The sequence below is a fragment of the Equus caballus genome, chromosome 15, assembly GCF_041296265.1.
Source record: "Equus caballus isolate H_3958 breed thoroughbred chromosome 15, TB-T2T, whole genome shotgun sequence".
Lineage (NCBI taxonomy): Eukaryota > Metazoa > Chordata > Mammalia > Perissodactyla > Equidae > Equus > Equus caballus.
In genome coordinates, this window is record NC_091698.1 from 74016742 (window position 1) to 74038850 (window position 22109).

Consider the following 22109-nt stretch of genomic DNA (forward strand, 5'->3'; position numbering starts at 1 on the left):
AAAGGGAAAATGCAAAACATATGCAACACGCCCCCGAGAATGACATAGGTAGTGTCTGTGTGACAGGAGTGTGCTTTCAGTAACCAGTGTGGTGGGGGCACTGTTCCCTGTTGCAATCAACAGAATCCACTCTAAACAACTAACAGGAGCCAGGGAAAAAAGTCCCATAAAATACTTCAGCATGAGCAGGGAGTGGGAGGGCACCGCCAAGAGTCCGTGGTTTTGAGAGGATTGACCTCTGGAGATGGAAAGAGGAAACCACTCTCTGAAAGAGCTTGCCAGAGAGAGAGAGATGAAAGAGTCCAGGAAAACATGTGAGAGTGAAAAGTAATGGATTTCTGAGGTGTTTAAAGACAGCTGAAAACATGCCTAAGTACATGAAGAGCTCAGCTTTGCCTTCTAGTTAAATTCCATGAAGTTATTATGTTCAAGAGAATCAGGAGATTTGAAGTATAATTTGCCATCTGAATGTCACAATCATTTAATATGGTCAGTTTTCATCAAGTCCCTTCAGCAAGTACCTGCCTTTTCAAGGGTGTAACAAATGAGACCACTTACTCTGGGTCCCTCCCTACCTGCCTCCATCTCTCCTACGCATTATTTCTACCACTTCGCGGTCATCCTTCCAGCTGCCCCTTGTAACTCCTGCCCTCGACACTATCTGAGGTTGAGTCCAGCCTGGAAGAGTGGGTATATTAACCATGTATTCTGCCAGGGGGCCCCAAATGCCCAGTACCGGCCTCTGGGTATTAACATGGGAGCCAAGGAAAATTAATTCACTCGGACAAACGTTTTTTGTTTCTGTTTTTATGTGTCAGATTATATCATTCTCCAGCTCAAAACCCTCCAATGACTTTGCATTTTACTCAGAATAAAACCCAAAGTCTTGATCTGGCCACTGGTACCCCTCCAACTTCATCTCTAACACTCTCCCTCTCATTCCACCCCCTTACTGACCCTGGAATATGCAAAGCTCAGGCCGTTGTACTTGCTGCTGCCTCTCCCTGGACATTTCCCCACATACCTGCGTTACTCAACCTCTCTGCTCAAACGTCCCCTTATTAGCAAGGCTGTCCCTGGCCTCCCTATCTAAAAGACCCATCACCTTACCCTTCACACTGTTCTCCTAGCCATCTCTATTTCGCTTCATAGTACCTACCACCAGCACACATGACATGCTAGCTTATTGTCTGCCTCCTGAGGGGAGTGGCTTTGTTGACGTGCTCACTGATTATCCCCTGCACTTGAGTCAGTCTCTGGCACACACCAGGCACTCCGTATAGATCTGATAAGTGAATGACCACATGCAAGTTACTTTTCCTAGTCATCTGACAACCAAGTAAACAGAGCCAGAAAGACCTAGATGCTAGACCAAATTCCCCCTTGCTTTGACCAAATCCATGCATTCCAATATCACAAGGGAAAAACGAAAACATTTTCAGCTGTTATTCCCTGAAGAAAGACTTTTTTTTTCTTTTGTGACTGTGGAATGTATGAAATCACGCAGCACCAAACAAGCTGCTCAATCGTTACTAGGTAAAAGCTTGACATTTTCTGTGACACCCTTCTTGATTATGTAGGCGTATCACAGACCCACAAGCTGATTGCTTTAAAAAATAATAAAATTGTACTAAATTTCATCTTAACCAGTTGCATTCTTCACTTTTCTGGCTCCCCACAGTAACTGGTATTTTTTTGACAAGCTTGTGAGAAGGAGGCATCCACATGTCCCAGTCCACATGGTTCCACGTGGCTCTCTGCCCCTCAGCCCGCCTCACTCCAGCTCACCCTCATTCTTCCCTCACCTTCACTCCAGTTCTTTTATTCCCTACTCCTGTGAACACTCTTTAAACTGTTACCTTATTTGGAAAATTCTTTGTTTAAGAGCTGGCTCATCCTTTGAATCAATACCACATTAATCACTTGTGTTGTCTCCCCCAGATTACCTTTCACAGTTGGTTTAGTTCCAATTCCCAAGTCCATTTTATTTGAGAAACATGTTGGCATGATAGCGATTTACTGTAGTCACAGCAGAGGCATATAAAGCAGAGGCCAATGGTCCATCGACATATTTGCAGGAATACAGATACTTACTCAGATGTACTGACCTCAAAACCTAGTTAGCTCATTTGTTGGGAAGTTAGACACCCTGCCAGAGTCTGCTGAGAGATCTTGGGCTAATGCTTAGGGTCTCGGTTTCCTTTATTGCCAACAGGAATGACAGAGCCTCCACAGACCTCCCAAGGCTGTCCTGAGGTTTGGTTTTGTTTTGTTTTGAAACCACTGCACGGCGACCAAACTCTTGAAGAAAAAATGTAAAATGAAGTGCTCTCCTTCATGTGTAATAAAAAACTTGGATGATGTCCTTGTATCGACTCAACATCAAATGGCTTCATTTCATTGTGTAATTTACATGCTGTGTTTCTTAAATTTGTTCACTTTCAACTTGGATAAAGAAAATAAAAAGTTTATAGTGGGGTTCAGAGTATTTCATGGGCTTCTTAATGGGTAGTTATTGCCAATGTCCCTGGAAAGCATGTCAGCTCGTAACTGTCTGCAGAGGTTTGGGAGAGATGATTGACTTTCAGGGCCACACATGAAGACAGTCACAACACAAGGACTGAAATTCATGAGTCTGTGAGTTCCTATCCCATCTCTAACCACAAAGCTATATAGCCTTCTTTTTCAAATAATTGCTTTCATTTAATAATTTTTAAAAAGTCATCAGGAATGCTTTCATGGGACAAAGTAAGGTGAACCTAGCCACTTAAATATTAATCTTTGAGCTGCCCTGGTGACACGGGAATTTCTCAAAATGTTCTGGGGTTGGGGAGTGTCAAGAAGGTAATTAAAATTGCTGTCATACCTTTAGGCTACTGCAGAGGACAGGGTCTCCCAAAGGTCACTCATGTAAGGAGAGGTTCTGTGCTTATAAAAATAGATTTGGCATTCTTTACAGAATTACAAAGGGCAACGTATGCTTGGGTTTAGAAATATAGCTTGATTAAAAACTGCAGAGCAGCGCTTCCAAGGAGAACCATGAAAAATGCAGGGGAATGTGACTCTATCTAGATGTATAAAATTTTGAGAAATAAGTTCAGATGTGGTTAAAAATGCACTGTTGATATTTGTGCTCGGTCTCGAGTAGGTGATGTGGCTGCTGTATGGGAAAGTGGAAAGAGCAACAACTTGGGAGTGAGCGGGCCAGAATCCAGACCTCGGCTCTACCACTTAGTACCTTAGGGAAGGTTATTCCACCACTATGAGCCTTAGTTTCTCCAACCATAAAGTAGGGGTTATAAAAGCAAGATAAGGTTTGTAAAGAGCATGGCCTGGAACGGTCCCCGAGGAAACCCTGAGTCAGTATCATCAAGGCCAAGAGACAGAACAGGAGAGGACGCGAGAATCAGAGCTTTCTTTTCCACTTCTTATTTATATGCAACACTTACAAGGAGGAAGGAGACCTAGGAATTGACAGGAATGGGACTCCAGCACCATCTTCTTAGAATCAAGTGCTTCGAAAGAGAGAAGTGGTTTTTTGAGCACCCAATAAAGTCCAAAACTAGTAAATGGAAAACCAGGGCTTAGGGAGAAGTAAGAAAACCTCAGCAATTTATGCAAAAGGCATTGGGTTCCTTCTGTGTTTTCATACTTAACAGCTCCAACTGGTATGATGAGATGTGACGTGTTTTATGTGTGGGGAATGAGTTTGAAGCCCACTGAAGCCACAGCTGAGTGAAGTTCAGTTCAGGCATGGCCAAGTTTCTAAAGCAAGTATGCATGTGCTCATCAGTCAACTTGACTGACAGGCAAAGAAGTGAAGATAAAAACAAAAGGTGTTTTGCGATTCAAGAATTAAACGTCCTGAACTTGACATCTGTCTGCAATTGTGAGGGATCTGTTGTGTTCTAGCAGCCTAATCAATGGAGTCCTAGACTCTTCTCGTCAGGAGCTAATGACGCCTCCATGAACCCTGCTCTAGCAAGCCTTCCCTGTACTTTCCAGAATTCCCAGAGGGTGTCACTCCACATCTATGCAGATTTGAGGGAATGTACCTCTAAGGTCCTATGTAGATTTAGAATGTGTCCTAAAGAGTCTGAGGGTAGTTAGTTCATCCATCCTTACAACAACTCACTCAAGGCAGTGACATCATCAGAGTCTTGGCCATCCAAAAGGAGCAGATCATGGGGCAGTGGTCTGTGTACTTCATGAATGTCAGCAAGGCCAGCCCTAAGATATGATGGGGGCTTAAAAAAAACAGGCCAATAGTCTATTGGGTGTGATTGAAGCTGGGGGTAGCCAGTGTGTGATACCTGCCTTTCCTATTCACTCACAATCACTACATCCTTTCCCCTTGTGGCTGGACAGAAATCTCCCCAGTCATCACAAATTGATCAAGTTCACATTCAAACTAAATCCTATTTGCCAACCCTGGTGTAGGTAGCTTCTGGAGAACAACTAAAAACCAAAGAGGAAGAGGCTGGCAGCAGGATCAATTAAAGAGAAAGTGCACTGGGGTCATTGGACCATATTCTCAACTACAGCTTTTCTTTTATTTTTTTTTTTAAAGATTGGCACCTGAGCTAACACCTGTTGCCAATCTTCTTTTTCTTCTTCTTCTTCTCCCCGAAGCTCCAGTACATGGTTATACATTCTAGTTGTGAGTCCTTCTGGTTGTGCTATGTAGGATGCCGCCTCAGCATAGCTCGATGAGCAGTGCTAAGTCCGCGCCCAGGATCCGAACCGGTGAAACCCTGGGCCCCCAAAGAGGAGAGCACAAACTTAACCATTCGGCCATAGGGCCGGCCCCTCAACTACAGCTTTTCAATCGTGGGTTCCACTCAGTTAAAGATAAAGCCGTCCTAAGTGACACTGGATTTACCGTGAAATTTAGTATTTTAGTATTTTTTTTCTTTTTCTCTTTTTTTTCAAATTATGCTATCTCTTTTTTGATACAAGGACCATAATTTCCTCAGAAAATAACAACTCTAAAAATTGCTTAGTTGTCATCTTTGATAATGTCCCTTCTTTTTTCCCCCTTCCATCCAATTTACCAGCAAGTCTTTTCAACTCTATCTCTAAAATATGTCTGCCCACTTCTCTCCATCTTCATTGCCACCCTCTTGGTCCAGGCCACCATCACGTCTCCTGGACTCCTGTAACGCCCTCCTCCTCAACCGGCTTCTCCACCTTCAGTCTTGGCTTCTTCTAATCCATTCTCCATCCAGCGGCAACACTGATATTCTTAAAGTGGAAATCAGATCACATCATTGTCCTTCTTTAAACCCTTTCATTGCTTTCCATTGCCACAATAAAACCCAGCCTCCTTACGGCAGCCAACAAGGCTCTGCCTATCTTGGCAATCTTGCCTGCACCACTGCCCCCTTGCTCTCACCACTCAAGCCCCACGGTCTTCTGTCAATTCCCATCTGCAGAGAGGACATGAGAGAGGCCCATGCACAGCCCAAGGCCTTACACGTAGCAGGCAGTATTTTACAGGACATGCTGATGGGGAGAAAAAATAGGAAATAAAGATAGAAAAGTATCTTATTTTAGAGCCACCTAATTTGTTTTCCTCTTATGGAAGCTACAAGAAGACATATTCTAATAGGTTTTAGAACAATTCAAAATCTTGCTTTGAAGGCTGGCAAAATATAGGTTTTGTATTGGAGAGGAAATATGTTGGATAGCCATGTTCCCAGTATGCAACGGGATGCCCTGAGCATCGTCAAGCAATTGTGCTTGTCCTGCAGCAAGGAGAATTTCCTCTCCTTCTGGTCAAAGGACAAGGCCCCAGAGAAATTCAAATAATGCAATTTAAAAAGGTTTTTGGTCAGTATAGCTATTTGCATTCAAACGAAGTCATTTTTGAAGCATTCTTTTCAGAATTCCAATTAGAGATTTAAAACATACCCGCACATAAATGGGAAAGCTTTAAATTGAGGTGTAGAATCATATTGAGGTTACTGCCTTAATACTGTTTGAGCCATCAAATAAATGTTCCATAGTACTTAGTTCATAACACATTTCAAGTTTTATCTGGGCTAGTTTGGGTTAATAGCCCCTTTAATTATTCTAATGAGGCTTACTTGCTTGCCAAGCTATATTCTCATTCCCTTTAGCCTATTATAACACTATATATGTTTTTTATGGGCTCCCTAAAATTGGTGCTAAGGGAGTCAGTTCTGTACAGGGAAGATGAGAGTTTATCTTTGGGACTCGGAATTCATGCATTTATTCCACAAAGATTTGTGAGTACCTACTGTGTTCCAGGCTTAAGCCCTGGAGACAAAACACAAACAAGACACAGCTGACATCTTACAAGAGGCTATGATGCAGTTAGGGGTGATGGGCAAGCACAGTGTAACCAGTCAGGAGAAGGGTAGGGCAGTGTAGCATGCTCAAGGCAGGCTTCCAGGAGCATTGTGTTGAAGCTGAGACACAAGGAAAAGTCTGCACAGGTCTGCACTGGGTAGTTTATTTTGACCTTGTGGCCCCCTGAGTCTCTCAGATCCCAGATTCCTCTTCATCCTTAGCTCAGATAACCTTAGGAACTCAGGAACCCAGTCTCCTTAGCTCAGGTAACTGAAGCTTGCCTGTGCAATACACCTTTATCGTTCTCAGATTTAAGTTTCAAACGAGAAATCTTCAAGAGGCAACCCCGCCCCGCCAAAAAGTTAATAATATACTTTTTATGTTACTGAGGATAGATCCAAATAAGAATGATACGAAGTGAAATGCACAGCCAATGTAAACGTAATTCAAAAGAAACATTTTAATAACTATATTGAGCTACTTTAATCCTGGATTTATGAAATCGTTTCGGGCTTGAAAGGGTAACTGATTTTTTACTTGTACTTTACTGCGTTTTACTAGAACACGCTTCACAAGGGCAAGAACCTTTATATGTTTTGCTTCACTGATGTTCCCCAAGTGCCCAGAATAGTGTCTGTCATATAGTAGGCATTCAAAACATATTTGTAGAATATATAATGACTTTTATGGAGAAATTACTTTCTATGTAAGTTTCCTACATCCTGGACTCCTGACTATCACGGGTCCATGGTTCTCCAAAGGAGGGGGTAGAGTTCCCCAGAGTGGGTAGCAATGGTTCTAACACTGCAAATACACCAAGGACAACAATGTCAAAAGGAGGAGCCTGTGGGGTCTGTGGTTATCTCATCAAGGTTTGAATAAAGCCCTATTTCTTTGTAATTGTCATCTATATATGGCAAAGGGACATGATTCTTAGTATACAACCCCGGGTGTTCTGTAAATCCACTTACTTTCTATTCAAAAAGCCTTATCTTACAGGACTGGGGAGAATGTGACTTCAGTCTTTATTGGAGACAGACACACACAGCTATGCCAATGTCCCTGGGCCTTTCAAGGATTAGAATGCTACCACTGAGAAGCTCATTATTCCAAGGCTAGGTTCCTCCCAGCCATTGGTTCTGCTGCTCAGAAAGCCATTGTACCAACGGCCCCAGTATGCCCGGCTGCCCCACGCAGCCACCCTCTCCGAGGTCCTGACACCTTCAGGCTGTGTGGGCCCAGCTAACCACGAGCTCGCCATCCTTTTCTCTTTCCGGTCTCCAGGATGCCCTGAGGCACTTCTAGCCCACAAAGTCAGTCCTCTGACCTGTCCTCCCTTCTGGACTCATTGCATCCTCACTTCCATGAGCTCATGCACCTCTGCTTTCTGCCCTGTAAAAAATCCCCGAGGCAAAGAAATACTGTCTGGCGACAGGCATGCAAGCAGAAGTGGGACAGAGAGAACAAACCAATGGTCTCAATAAGTTATTCTGCCCCATGCAGTACTGCGTGGCCATTTCAATCATTCTTCATTCACCAGCCAATTAAGAACACACCCCTAAGAGAAGCCCAAGGACTAGGGGTCAAATGCCCAACTTTAGCACCACTTGCTCACAGTTTCATGACAGTCAATAGAAAGCAAGGAAGCTTGGGCGCTCGCTCCTCGCTCCTCGCTCTGCGCTCCCTTGGGCTGGAAGGTGGGGAGGCTCTCTTCCCGCCAGCACACGTTTGAATCCCAAAGGAACTCCCCTTGCTTCTGGGCAAATCTTTCTGCTGCCTGAACCCTTCAACCTCCTGTCATTCCTGGGCTTTCTTCCATTCTCACCTCAAACCCCTAGGAAGCTTCTCAGAAACTTCAAAAGTCACTCGCTCAGACACTGCTTTGGTGGTTGGAATATAAATGTTCAAGAGTCTTGACATCTTCCATGAGGATCTTTAAAGAAGACTTCAAAGAAACAGCTCTCCAGCTTTGAGAATTTCCCACATAAGCAATAAATGAAAATAATTGCCCATTTCTATATGTCTCTGATCTCATCCCGAGGGACAGGTTTATTAAAAAGGCCTGAGAGATTGCCAGGGAAAATACACACAGGCTTCGGCAAGGGCTTGTGTGGTCACTGGCATCATCTAAAGTCTTCCAAAAGGCTTCCATGACAATATGTGGAACTGTCACTCGGAAATCAGGCTTTATTTTGAGGGGGTACATTATCATTATCCTTTATAAGTACCAAATCAGTTTTTATAAAGAAGAAAAAAAGTATCTTTTACGAAATCTGAAATGGTGTCTCACTTCTAGATACGGCATCTTCCTCTATTTTAAAGAGCATCTTTATCACACATTGTGTGTAGAATACAGGATAATGTTGGCGTTAAAAGGAAAAGCTTAGAAGTTAGCCAGTGCCCACCTTTCCATTTAAAGATAAGAAAACACAATGGGAGGATTTTAATTTTTGTCCTAGACCCACACATAGGAAAAGGATTGAGAAAAAAATAAAGCAAACGTTCAGTCTGAGCCTCAGCTTCCTTATCATAAAATGGAATAATAATACCTACCTCATAAGCTTTCAAGAGGATTAAATGAAATTATAGCCAGAAAAGACAAAGCTCAGTTGCTCGCACACAGTGAGTACTAAATAAATGTTAGCTGCTCAGGAGACAACTGCAGCTCTGGCCCAGTTCAGTGGCTCTGAATCCCACCTCCACATCAGAACTATCTGAGATGTTTTATCAAAAATACTCAAGCCTGGGCCAAGACGCAGTTCTGAGTCAATCGTTCTGAGGTGTGGCCCATTCTAGGTACCACTCAAAAATTCACCGGATGATTCAGCCAAGGCTGAAACCTACGGGCCTGGGAGGGCCAAGGACAAGGTATCCTTTTCGCTCCCCAAGTACCAGGCCAATGATAAAGGGAGAGAGAGAGAGAGAGAAGAAAATTTAAAATACTATGGTAAGGTCTTAAAAGAAGTTTGAAGATGGCATCTTTTGTCACTATCAAGTGTGTGGTTGCTACAAAAGATAAATAATAATGACCAACCTAGTGGAAATGATGCACTTCGTAAGGCTTAATAAGAGTCTTATGAAAACAACAGCTCTCCCCTGTCCATATGGCTAGGGAGGCCTGTTGCCACAGCTGAAAGCCAGGAAAACAAAGCCAGATTAACAAGGGGGCAGCCGTTTATTGCAGAAATCCAGTTAACATAAAGAGACAGAGGTTGAACAACAGAGAGGACTTCAAACAATACTGCATAGTGTCACAGAGTAGCTCTTACACGGTTCATCTGTTTTCCTTATGATTTTGATTCCCACACAAAGACAGAGAAGAGACTTCAATTAAAAAAAATAAATAAGGCAACAGAAGAAGAATCTTCCTGTGACAAGGAACATCCACAAATAATGCACCAATATTTGGTGCGGACCCAAGAAGACACCATTAGGACAAGTGCTGAAGGTGCTGCATTAAAATTTAACAAGCATGGTCCAATGACAAGAAAATTATACTTGCTTTGTTACGAATCCTTTTGCAAATAGAAACGACTCTCAGGTAATTGTTATATACAAACTTTCCGAAATAAATGGCAATCATACAAATTTTTCCATTGCTGTTTCCTCTTTTTCTAAACCTGGAAATGTCCCATGGCACTGCTCCCTATTTCTCACAGTCAAAGCATAAATAGTCATTAAAGCACTTGAATCCACAGTAGGCTTGTCCTTAGAAAGGTATGGAGGTTTTGCATGATTTCATATCAGTCATCCAGAAAGGGCTGGCAGGCAACAGGCTGGAATGTAAAAGACCATTTTGTGCTTGGGATCCTGACGCAGACTCTGCTCCGTGCCCCTCAGGAGTTGTCCGCACTGTGGACGGGTCACCGAGCAGTGAACTTGAGGGTGGGCAGTCATACCGTGGAGTCCCTGCCAGACTTTAGATGTGCAATCTTGGTCCGGCTAATAAATGGATAGGCGATGCAGAGACCTCCAGCTGCCACAATAAAGCCTAAACTGCACCAGGCGCAAAAGATGGACCAGCTGTAGCCATGTTCCACATCATCAGGCAGGCTATAAATTAGCTTCGGGAGCCGGTTCAAATCATAGGAGATGCTGGCAGCGTAAGTGCAGAGGGAAATGGTGCAAAATAACCCTATAAATAACACAAAGAGAGCAGAATGATCAGTTACTGTTTTGCCTGCTACAAGGCAAATGCCAGACAGGCCTTTGTGAAAATCAGATCAACTGATGAGGCGATCCCTCCAAATTAATAAAGGATCTATAATTGTTTCACTTGAATTACTTCATTCAACAAACATTGGCAAAACCTTTATGTGCCAGACCGTACATTAGTTACTGAAGATATGGGAGTGAAAGAGACAGACAGGGGAAAGTGCTGGTAACCTGAATTATTCAGAATTATCTTGCTTGAATGGTATGTATACTTGAATTTATTTTTGTTTTTTATTCTTAAAAACAACTTAATAAAAATTCTAATTACTTTAAGGGAAAAAAATCTTCTGTAATCACTCAAATGTGATGCAAAAGAGTTTTCATTTCCCTTTGTTCTATACCTGATTTGACATATTTTTGTAAAGTTGCAATCATCATACAAAGTCTGCTTTCTTTTTCAATTACTACCATCATTAGTGTTTACCATGTTGCCTGTAAATAATATTTTAAATGAATTTTTACAAGTGTTAAATCATTTTTTAAGGCACAGAGCCTGGCACATTCTAGGGCCTCAACAAATCGTTGTGGGGTTTTTTGGGTTTTTTTTTTTTTAAATGAATGAATAAAAGCTTTTAAATAATATAAATTAAATCTGGAAAGCTGGAATTGATGTAAAACAGCTGAGTAAGCAGATCATACACTTCAACCACTCAGAATGTAGGGAATATTTGGGTGACACAAGGAAAATGAACAGAGCCAAAACTTTACTTTTTTATATCAACGCATGTATGTACAATTGTCCTTCCAGAACACTAAAATCAAGACTGATAGAAGTGCTTCAAAAGTCCAAAACACAGGATTTTTAGTGTTCAAGTGATGCACCGAGGATGCAGATGCTTCCGTTCCACCACAACGGACCCCCAAGGATGCTTCTTTTGAATGGGCATGGGATCAGAATGAGGCGGCTGCTGAGCTGACGGTGGGTAATGGAAACAGAAACTGGCACCCAGTGAAGTATCAGAATGTCCAGCTCAGTTCCGAGTCCTACACATCTCTTCTTCATATTTCAGTTTACCCCTGTGTACAGTGGAGGTTACATCCACTTGCTGGAAAATTGCTTTGGGAATCTTGGGGAAATATTCAGCATCTCCATGGGAAACAGAGACACAGATTTGGGAAAGATTAGCCCTGAGCTAACATCTGCTGCTAATCCTCCTCTTTTTGCTGAGGAAGACTGGCCCTGAGCTAACATCCGTGCCCATCTTCCTCTACTTTATATGTGGGACGCCTACCACAGCATGGCTTGCCAAGCGGTGCCATGTCCGCACCCGGGATCCAAACCAGCGAACCCTGGGCTACCGAAGCGGAACGTGTGAACTTAACCAATACGCCAGCGGGCCAGACCCCCCCAACCCCCTTTTTTAAATAGAGCTTTTGGGGTCAGAAACACTAGCAGAAAAACAAACTCAGAGCAGACAGCTGTTGAGAGGAAATAAAGATCACCTTAATGCCATTTTTAAGCACTAGGAGTCTGCCTGCACTCAAATCACATAAGGGCACATTGCCTGAATCCTTTTCCAAATGAGCATTTAGAAAAGAAATGTTTTAAATTAAAAGGACACTTGATCTGAGATAATTTGGTATTTCCCACTCTGCTTAATTCTGTTTTTAAACTCTAAAGTGATTCTGTTATTCTAAAAAGGATAAAATCTTAGCTTCCGATTCCTTGCTCCAGATTACTACGGGAAACATACCACCATGAGTTCTCCAAAGAAAGAACATGATGGAAATAATTTTTTCATAAAGGAGTGGACCAGTCAAAAAAGAATACTCTGCTGCTTTCAAACCTTGCGAAGAGCAAATTTTCTTATATCCCCATGAATGTTTTCTCTGGCATCAAAGCAAAGACAACGTTTAATATAAAACAAGGTCCTTCTAACGAATGCTGGTGACAGAACAAGAAGGCGGTTAGAAAAAATTGATCTCTGGAGTATCAACAGGTAAAATATAATGGAACAATGACCTGTTCACAGGACAAAAAACTCTACTCTGCATTTAACTGCACACAGCTGAATGCCTAAAAGCAAGGCTTTTTACCAGTAATGTGGTTTTAGCAACCTCTGAAAGCTTGAGTTCAAGCTTGGACTTTTAAGCATTCTTTGATGTCCAAATGCATTGGGCTGGGATGCAGGAAATGTGTATTCTGGTCCCCAGATCTACTACGAATCACTGCGTGACCTTGAAATTACCTAACATCTCTGAACCTTCTTAGTTTATCTAGGAAAAAAAAACTGGGGGACCTGGTTACTGAAGTCCCTTATAGCATCAAATTTCTGTGATTCTGTTATTCCAAAGTAAGGCATAGAGCAAGAACATTTCCCCAAACTTCCTAATGAATCTAGTACTCAGTATTATGCAACTAAATAAAATATAGAATGTCATGGATTTTTCTTTCTTTATATACTCCCTTTGATTTTACACTAAACATTGATTTTATTATCACCTCTCCCCTGCCAACTCCATAAAATTATTTTGGGTGAAATGAATTTTAGCATAACACCACCAGTTCACACTGAATACACAAGGATTATAGAAAACAATCTAACCCGAGGACTTAACCAAGAGGATGATTTTCTCTGCCCTTGCTGTCGTGAACAGTTGTGCTTTCCCAGGGCACTTGCTTTGTGGGTACCTCATGGACACTGTGAATGATGTCACTAACAGGATTTCTTTCTTTGACTAAGTTGCCAGGGAGCTGAAACGCCCTAACGCTAAATCAGTGGTCCACGGTGAGCAGAAGTTGGGGACTTCACATCATGCTATTTGCTGCTGCTCTCACTCTTGGATCCATCTTGACTTGCAAACCTGATTGCTCCTTTGTCTTATTTTTAGACTTATTTGTATTTATTTTATCATGAAATATTATACGCATCTCTGTGCCACTTAAGTTCTTTTTGGAATAGGGCGCTCATCAAACCTGGATGAAAACCTGCTTTATTTTCTGCAGCCTTTCCTCACGCAGCTGAGAATGGTGGGGAGGGTTCCTAGGAGCCCACAGATATGCCTCTGTCTGCCCCTCCCGCTTCCCACAAAGGCCCCCACAGGCCCTTCGGGACAGTTTTCCTCCTTCCGAGATGCTCCTGAAGTTGTTCTGAAGAAGAGAAGAGCAAAGATTGACAAAAGAGCATATCTCCGAGTTCCTCCTCTTCAGACCCTCGCATCCCTAAGAACGTTTGCAAGCATCCAGCTGCCACAGCTATTATTTGTGGGATGAGCAGGACTGTTTCTGATGATTACAGGGAAACGTCCTGAGAGGAGATAAAGCACTCTTGGCAATGTTTCCAACAAGCTTTTGTAAAAGAGTTCTAACCCATTCAAGATATTTTTAAAAGGGAAAAAGAACCTTCTAACTTTGAAGACACCAAGAAAAAGTGTTGTTTAAATGATGAAAACATCTTTGTTGTGGCTGGATTCTCAGTCTTCGGTCAGCTTTGATGCGGTGGACTTCTATTTTAGTTCCATATACTCGTCTTACAGTACCCATGCGTATTGGTTTGCTCGGGCTGCCACAGCAAAGTACCACAGACTAAGTGGCCGACACAACAGAAATTTATTTTCTCACAATTCTGGAGGCTGGAAGTCTGAGATCAAACTGCTGGTGGGGTGGATTTCTTCCAAGGCCTCTCTCCTTGGCGTGGATGGCTGTCTTCTCCCTGTGCCTTCACACAGTCTTCCCTCTGTAACTGTCTATGTCCAAATTTCCTCCTCTTACCAGGACACCAGTCATAGTATAGGATTACGGCCCATCCTAATGACCTCATTTTAACTGAATTACCACTATAAAGACCCTCTCTCCAAATACAGTCACATTCCGAGGTACTAGGGGTTAGGACGTCAACATAAGAATTTTGGGGACACACAATTGAGCCCATAACATCATGTGTGTGAGAGTGTGTGTGTGCGCGTGTGTGTGTAGTCAATTACGAAGTATATTTCTATCCCTTTTATAGGTCTAAGCAAGGTTTTACTATTTTAGATGTTATTTAATCAGTTATTCAAGAATTCTTTATCAAGCATCTACTATGTCCCAGATCCAGCTCTGATTATCTTAGAGACAGTTTAGTTTAATGACTCCCTGTTGGTCACAGCCATCAATGGTTTGACGTCAACGTGGTCAAGAACCCCAGGAGTTCTTTCCACTCCACTTTCCAGCACGCATCTCAGGGAAAGGTAGTGGAGACCTTCTACACTTCCCATAAGTTCTTCACAGCGTCTAACAGAGCGGAGCACATGGAGTCAACAAAACCTGCTGGACAAAATCAAGCTCTGCGATGCACTGAGCTCTACCAACCTCAGAACCAGTTCATGCCAAAGTGCCCCATGCAGGACTAACCTACATAGCAAGCTCTTTCAGAGAATGCTGCATTTTTGTCCGTAGCATCTAGTTAATGCAAGGTATGGAACAGGATATGAGAAGATAAATCAGGTAGCAACGCTGCAGTCAAAAAGTTCAAAATCTAATGGTCCTTCCTAAAAACCCACGAGAGAGGTTGCCTCTCCTCCATTCTTCTCTCAGGTTTTCCCTTCCCTTTCGCTTCTCCCCTGCCCAGGCAGAAGTTACCTGTGGTACCACTGACACTCTCCAGCCCAGCTGGTGGCACAAGGGAAGAGCTTGCTGAGTCCCAAGATGGGTCCCGGCTATTGCTGGTAGCATCTTCCAAAGAGTGAATAACTACTGGTTCTGAAAAGCCCTGTATGCCACTACTTTTCTTATAAAATATTAAAAGGTTTTCTGCCAATATTCTTAATTAGAAGATACCAAGATATCACAGAATTACAGGGCTGGAAGGGATACTTGTGGATCAGGACAGAAGTAAATTTATGCTGCCATCCCAGATCATCTAAATAATTTCCTTCCCCGAAGTCTTCCTGGTGCCTGTAGCCAGCTGGTGAGATGTAATTAGGGTAACTGGGCCCGCTCTTTTGACCATCCTCCTTTGATGTGCTTAAAAGGCTGAAAGGAGTGGAGGCTGCTTCACCCTGGTTAGCCTGCTTGATAAATAACGTGACTGCAACACCCAAAGGCACAAACATTGATTTTTTTTTTTCACTCCTTCAAAAAATGGCCTGCCCCTCATTTCGGTCTCTTTGCAATTCCAGAAAAAAAATGCCTCATGCTACCTTTCACACAGATTGCTCAAAAAGCCATTCCTAAGTTGTCAACTAAATGACTGGAGGGGGGACAAATAGAGACAGACAAAACTTAAAAAAAAATAATAAAGGATCTACAAGCTGCAATGATCAAATCCAGAAAACCTCCAATCTTCTTCTGAAAGATTGCAGCAATCTCATTTAATGGCAAAGCTGACCTGATGTGACATGGGTTATTTATAGTCTTTATAGATCCTGCTTAGTATGAATATTCATATGTTTTGCTGCAGAAATGTTAATGTATTTGATTTCAGCCCCGGCTGAGGGTGTTAGATGATAGAACATATATATATATGTACCATACTACCTTTCTAAAATAAAACTTAAAAATCCTGAATTCCAAAACACACCTGACCCCAAGGGTTTAGGTCATAATCAATGGATAACTTAGATAATCTAATACATCTACTATAGTGGAGTCTTTTTTAATTTGAACACAGTGAAGCAAAGGAATGCATAAAAAGCACAGGTGTGAACTGTCCCTGGGCTTTGCTGGGGCTGTCTAGGCTCTATCCCTTCTTTATCTGCTGTCACAAAGCCCGCTGGAAGGCCCTGCCTCATGGGCAGTGGCCGCTCAGGGCACAGCCTGGGAAGGGGAGTGGATCCAGTGAGCAGTGAGGCCACCCTCAGGGGAGGCCCAAGCTTTATCCAATTTTTGAGACTCCCAGTGTATACAAACTCTACAACAAAGACATAGAAATTGTATTTAAAAACGTTTGCATTGAATAAATTAACCCTTTCAAATATTTATATTTATAACAAATTATAATCATTATCACTGTATCACTATGGCAATCTAATAGAATGCATCATTTAATGTTGATGGGAATACTCATTCACAGCGTCCTGAAAGCAGTGTGGTCCAGCAATGGGCAGCGGCTCACAGCTGGGAGATGAGTGTCTTATCCCCTCAGTCCTCTGTCTACGCCTCTGTGACCCTCTGTGTGTGTAACCTCACAGGCCATGAAAACACATGCTACATCTGGGGCCCCTGGGGAATGTGATGCCTGCCCCTGGCCCTTCTGGAGGAGCCCTTGAGAGACCCCAAGGAGGAGGAAGGAGTTGAGAACCTGACTCCCGATGAGAAGTGATGAGAATTGACAGTCGGCAGCACGGCTGTTCCACACGTGGGTAATCAAGAACTATCTGCATGCAATAAGGCAGAAGGAGAAAGATTGTTTCAAAGTTTCCATTTTAACATCTCAAACTGTCACAGCACTGATGTTCTTCATTGAAGGTTTGGCTAATAAGTTCAGGCGGAGAATGAAGATGCCAGCGCATTAGATGGGGCTAAGTTTAGCATCAAAACTCTGTGGGAGTGACGCTGACTAGGGCTGCTGAAGACATTTCTGCTTAATTAAAATCAATTCCTTTAACCCTTGTTTGCTCTCATCTCCTGGTACTGCATGTGAGGGTCCAACAGCTAATTTATCTCTTGTGATGGATTAACATAGTTATCTCGGTGTTCACAGAGGAAATGTAAAGGCATTATCTGTAGTAGCAAAAATAAAACAAGCCTCCCTAAACCCCACAGGAAGGGAACAGATGAACACAAAACAGCATATCCACTCCATGGAAAAACATGCAGCGATTGAAAGCAATTAAGGGGCCAGCCTTGTCGCCAAGTGGTTAAGTTCGTGCACTCTGCTTTGGTGGCCCACGGTTCACTGGTTCAGATCCTGGGGATGGACCTACGCACTGCTCATCAAACCACACTATGGCAGCATACCACATAGAAGAACTAGAATGACCTGCAACTAGGATATACAACTGTGTACTGGGACTTTGGAGAAGTCAAAAAAAAAGAGGGAGATTGGCAACAGATGCTAGCTCAGGACCAATATTCCTCACACACACACACACAAAGCTATAAAAAACTAAGCAGAGGGGCCAGCCCAGTGGCACAGCAGTTAAGTTCGCATGTTCCGCTTCAGCAGGGGCCAGGGTTCACTTATTCGGATCCCAGGTACAGACCTACGCACCACTTGTCAAGCCATGCTGTGGCAGGAGTCCCACATATAAAGTAGAGGAGGATGGGCACGGATGTTAGCTCAGGGCCAATCTTCCTCAGCAAAAAAGAGGAGGATTGGCAGCAGATGTTAGCTCAGGGCTAATCTTCCTCAAAAAAAAAACTGAGTCGAGAACAATGTGGAAACATGGGGAATGTTTATGGTATGATGCTCAGTGGAAGCCCAGAAGACTAAATACTTTCCATGTGATAATGGTCCAATTTTTTTGTTTCTTCCTTCCTTTTTTCCTTTCTCTTCCTTCCTTCCTTTTTTTCCCTTCCTTCCTTTCTTTTCTTTCTTTCCATCGTTCCTTCCCTCTTTCCTTCCTTACTTCCAACACATAAGCAAGATTTGGTCCAGAATAAAGAAAATATTTACGCAAACTCATTTTTCAGGTGGCAGGATCTATAAGTGGATTTCCCTTTATTCCAAAAATGTTGTTTGGCCAACCAAAAGCAAAGCAATCTTATGTTGTGTCTGTTAGTTCTTCAGGACTGGTTATCAAACATCAAGTTTATAAGTTTGGGGTGGTGTTTTGGCTGTTGTGAGTTTTTATTATTACGGCTATTGCTTTACTTGTTTTATCTTTGCTTAACGATTGCACAGGGCTTTTGAGACAAACCCTGAGGACCCCTGAGCCAGTCTGGCCCGGAGGTACGGTCCACGTAAGGATCAGAAACAAGGGCTGAGCAGGAAAAGGGGGAAGTGGCTGAGCAGACTCTTCCTCGCTCTCCTCCAGCCAACCCACAGCTGAACTCCACTCTCCTTTCCTCCACAACCAAACCAGCCCCTCGACCTCCCAAGGAACACTACCAGCTCTGGCTTTTATGGCCCTGTGATTTATTTTAATGCTAACGATTATTTTATATGCTAAGAGCATCCTAAATTATTCATGCCTTACTCATATTAAAACTGTCCTTTAAAAGCTATTACTACTGGGGTTTCTATTGGATCCAGAGCTTCTCTCACTTTCCTGACAAGGGGATGTGATGTGGGGCCTTTGCAGGGTTGGGGGGAAGTGAATCTGCACTTCTTTGATGTATATGGGAACAAGAGTCAGCAAAATAGGGGCTCAAGTAATAAAGGGATGGGAGAAAATGGGGGAGATTTTTAATGAGCATTGAGCCCCAGCAGAGGCTTAAAGAAATCCTCTGAGAAGCACAGGCCTCTGATTCTTTGCCACCCTCGCCCACTCATTCTATAATTTGGATTTTAAATAAATCCCTTAGGCAGGCCCTGGATGGCTGGTCCTAAGGGCTCAAATCCTACTCTAAAACCTCAGGAACTAGAATTTTAGCTACAGTCCTGGCAGCCACTGTGTAGTCACCCAAATCTGGAAAACCTAAGTTGGTTTTCAGCTCACAACTCTTCAGAGGCCATGGAACTTCGGAATGGTCCGTCAGGATGCTCACAATGATGATCCACATTCCAGATCATTGCCGGTTACACCACCACCTCATGGAGCAGGAAAGGGGCAGGTGGGAGTTAGAAGGAAGGGCCCCTGCCAGTGAATTGGGTTTCTTAGGCCACGGTTTGGCTGACCTCACCAGAAAGCAAAGCGCCACCTACCTGTCAGACCTGAAAGACAGACAGACAGAAAACGGTGTCAGCCACAGAGTGGTTCTGGGGCCTCCAGTTAACACGGGCCTGAGTAGGAGACCCATTACAGTGATAAGTGCTAGAAAATCCTGTCATGGCCACCTGAGCAAAGAACTCCAGGGAAGTGGAAATAAGGTTATTTAAAATGGCTACATGTCAGGGCCGGCCCAGTGGTGCAGTGGTTAAGTTCGCACCTTCCACTTCAGCGGCCCAGGGTTCACCAGTTTGGATCCCAGGTGCAGACATGGCACCGCTTGGCAAACCATGCTGTGGCAGGCGTGCCACATATAAAATACAGGAAGATGGGCACGGATGTTAGCTTAAGGCCAGTCTTCCTCAGCAAAAAGAGGAGGATTAGCAGCAGATGTTAGCTCAGGGCTAATCTTCCCCAAAATACATAAATAAATAAAAAAAATTTTTTTAATGGCTACATGTCTAGAGTAATAGTAGTTCTGATACCGAGTGTACTTTACGGAACTTTTAATTTGGCATTCATTAATCACTAATACACTAATTTTTTGTGAACGAGCAGAAAGAAGGAAGGGTTTCTTTCCTGCAACCACCTTGAGTCAGTGTTAGCTGTCAGCTCAGCTCCTGATTTCTTTTCAGACAAAAATATCCTTCACCTGCTAACCAAAAAGACCACGGTCACGTCTCCACACACCCTCTTCCAATCTCCTGCTTTAAGATCGAGTCACTCTTCTGCTTAAAACCTTCTGGTGGCTTCCATCACCCTCAGATTAAAACCCGAGACACTGCCTGCTTCGCCCACCTCACATGACACTCTCCTTTCCTCCCCTGCCTTCCAGCCACCCTGGTCTTCTTTCTACGGCTCAACATACACTAACCCACGGGCCATCCCGGTGGGGTAGTGGTTAAGTTCCCGCACTCCACTTCGGCGGCCCAGATTTATTTTCCTACAGCTTTTGTCACCATCACAACTTATCGTTTATGCCTCCCCACAACAAAAATGGAGGATTTTTGTCTGCCCTCTTCATTGCGTCTCTAGTCCCTAGAGCAGTGCCTGCTACATAGTAAGTCCTCAAAAAATATCTGTGGAGGGGCCGGCCCTGTGGCTGAGTGGTTAAAGTTCCACACACTCTGCTTCGGTGGCCCAGGTTCACGGGTTTGGATCCCAGGTGAGGACCTATTTCATTTATCAGTCATGCTGTAGAGGCATCCCACATACAAAGTAGAGGAAGACTGGCATGGATGTTAGCTCATGGCTAATCTTCCTCAGGGGAAAAAAAAAAGGGAGGACCATTGGCAATGAATGTTAGCGCAGGGCAAATCTTCCTCACCAAAGAAAAAAAAAACCTGTGGGATGAAATGAATGAATGTTTTGTGTATAAAAATGACACCAGTGACACCATCATTAAGAGATGTACTTTGAGTTGACTTTCAACCTGAGGGGCTGGGGAGGGCTTGTGCTGACGCATCACCCTCTCTCTCCTCAAGGCCTCCTGATAAGCAGTGGCCCATGTTTGCCAAGAATCCAGGCCAGGATTATGGGCACGGTATGAAAGAATGAGACAGAAAAAACAGAGCTGGCTCATATGGAGATGAAACCCAAGATATTTCCATCTAACCTAAGAGGCCACAATAGAGAAGTAAGGGCTGCATTTTTACCATTGCTGTTTTCTTTAAATTCTGTATTACCCACCAAAGCCAAATGACCTTCTGGCTGCTTTTCTCACAAGTGAAAACAAAATTAACAGAGAGAGAGAACGGAGTGAAGCCAGCTGCACACAGAGCAGCCTCCCCTCCTGCCGGGGGGAGGAGAGTCTGAGGCGTTGGGCCCCCGTACCTGTCATGAGGAAAAGGAGCCCGGCCACGTGCTGGGTCAAACTTTCCTCCCAGAAGAAGCTGACCGTGGCCACAACGCAGCCGCAGAGCAGGACGGCCACAGCCATGCCCAGGAAGCCGGCCGTGAGTCTTCTTAAGTCTGATCTCAGAACACAAACACACATTCAGAAGAAGCTGAAGCAGGAGAGTCATTGAAAATGAGAGAATGAACAGCTTTGTATACACTGTGCAAATTAGTAAGTTTCACGGGCAGGCTTAGGCCTGCAGAGCCCAGGCGGTTCAGGGAATTCTCGGCCACCTGTCCTGTTTCATAAGAGGACAGGTGGGGTGTAACACACGGAGGGGTCAGAGTCTGCCCTCTCTGAGTCCATGGAAGCGTCTACACCAAGCAGAGAATAGACCAGAGGACCATGCCAGGGTAAACTCAGGTAATGATAGCAAGTTACTTAGTAAACTGAGAGTGAAGTGGGTTTCAGAAATATCCTTATTATCCTTAAATGAGCAATAGAAATGTAAGTTGCCACCACTGTAGTGGCTCTAATTAATCTGGCTTTGGAGAAAAAGACTAAAAAGTGAGCTACAGTGAAACAAGGTTTTACCTGAGCATCACGGATGCCAATTATTTTATTTATTATCCACATCTACGCCTGCCTATTTTCAAAAAGGATTTGAGAAAGTGAAGGCAATTGTGAGGACTGAAATAGGGCCCAAAGTGCACATATGCGACATCTGCTCATAAACGTCCTCTCCCCTTAAACAAAGGCCCCACAGCCCAATCCCCGTTTCCCCAGGTTGAGGAGGGTCTGTTCCCACGGGTCAAGTGTCCACTGTACACACAGCTGTCAGGTTTGGTCTATCACAAAAACAGAGTTGTGATCACTGGGCCGGAAACCCAGCCCCTCCCCCACCTTCTAGGCAAAACCAAGAGACGGACCGACTACCTGTACCTGGACATCCTTCCACCCCGGGTGCTACCCTGAAGGAGTACTCCCATTGCCCACTCTCCTTCTATTA

The 22109-nt window shown here is 43.6% G+C and overlaps 1 protein-coding gene across 3 annotated transcripts in view; it reads right to left on the minus strand.

Moving 5' to 3' along the window:
- Window positions 1–9471: 9471 nt before the first annotated feature.
- The window catches only part of TMEM178A (transmembrane protein 178A), a 125009-nt gene continuing 112371 nt past the window's right edge, over window positions 9472–22109 (minus strand). For 2 of the 3 annotated variants that reach the window (XM_070235554.1, XM_023619180.2), the window contains 2 exons: window positions 21097–21234; window positions 9472–10450 (listed from right to left, as the gene is read on the minus strand). In XM_070235554.1, the coding sequence (XP_070091655.1) occupies window positions 10209–10450; window positions 21097–21202 (348 nt within the window). In that variant the 5' untranslated portion in view covers window positions 21203–21234 and the 3' untranslated portion in view covers window positions 9472–10208. The remainder of the gene's footprint in view (window positions 10451–21096; window positions 21235–22109) is intronic. The other variant, XM_023619181.2, reaches the window with a different exon arrangement.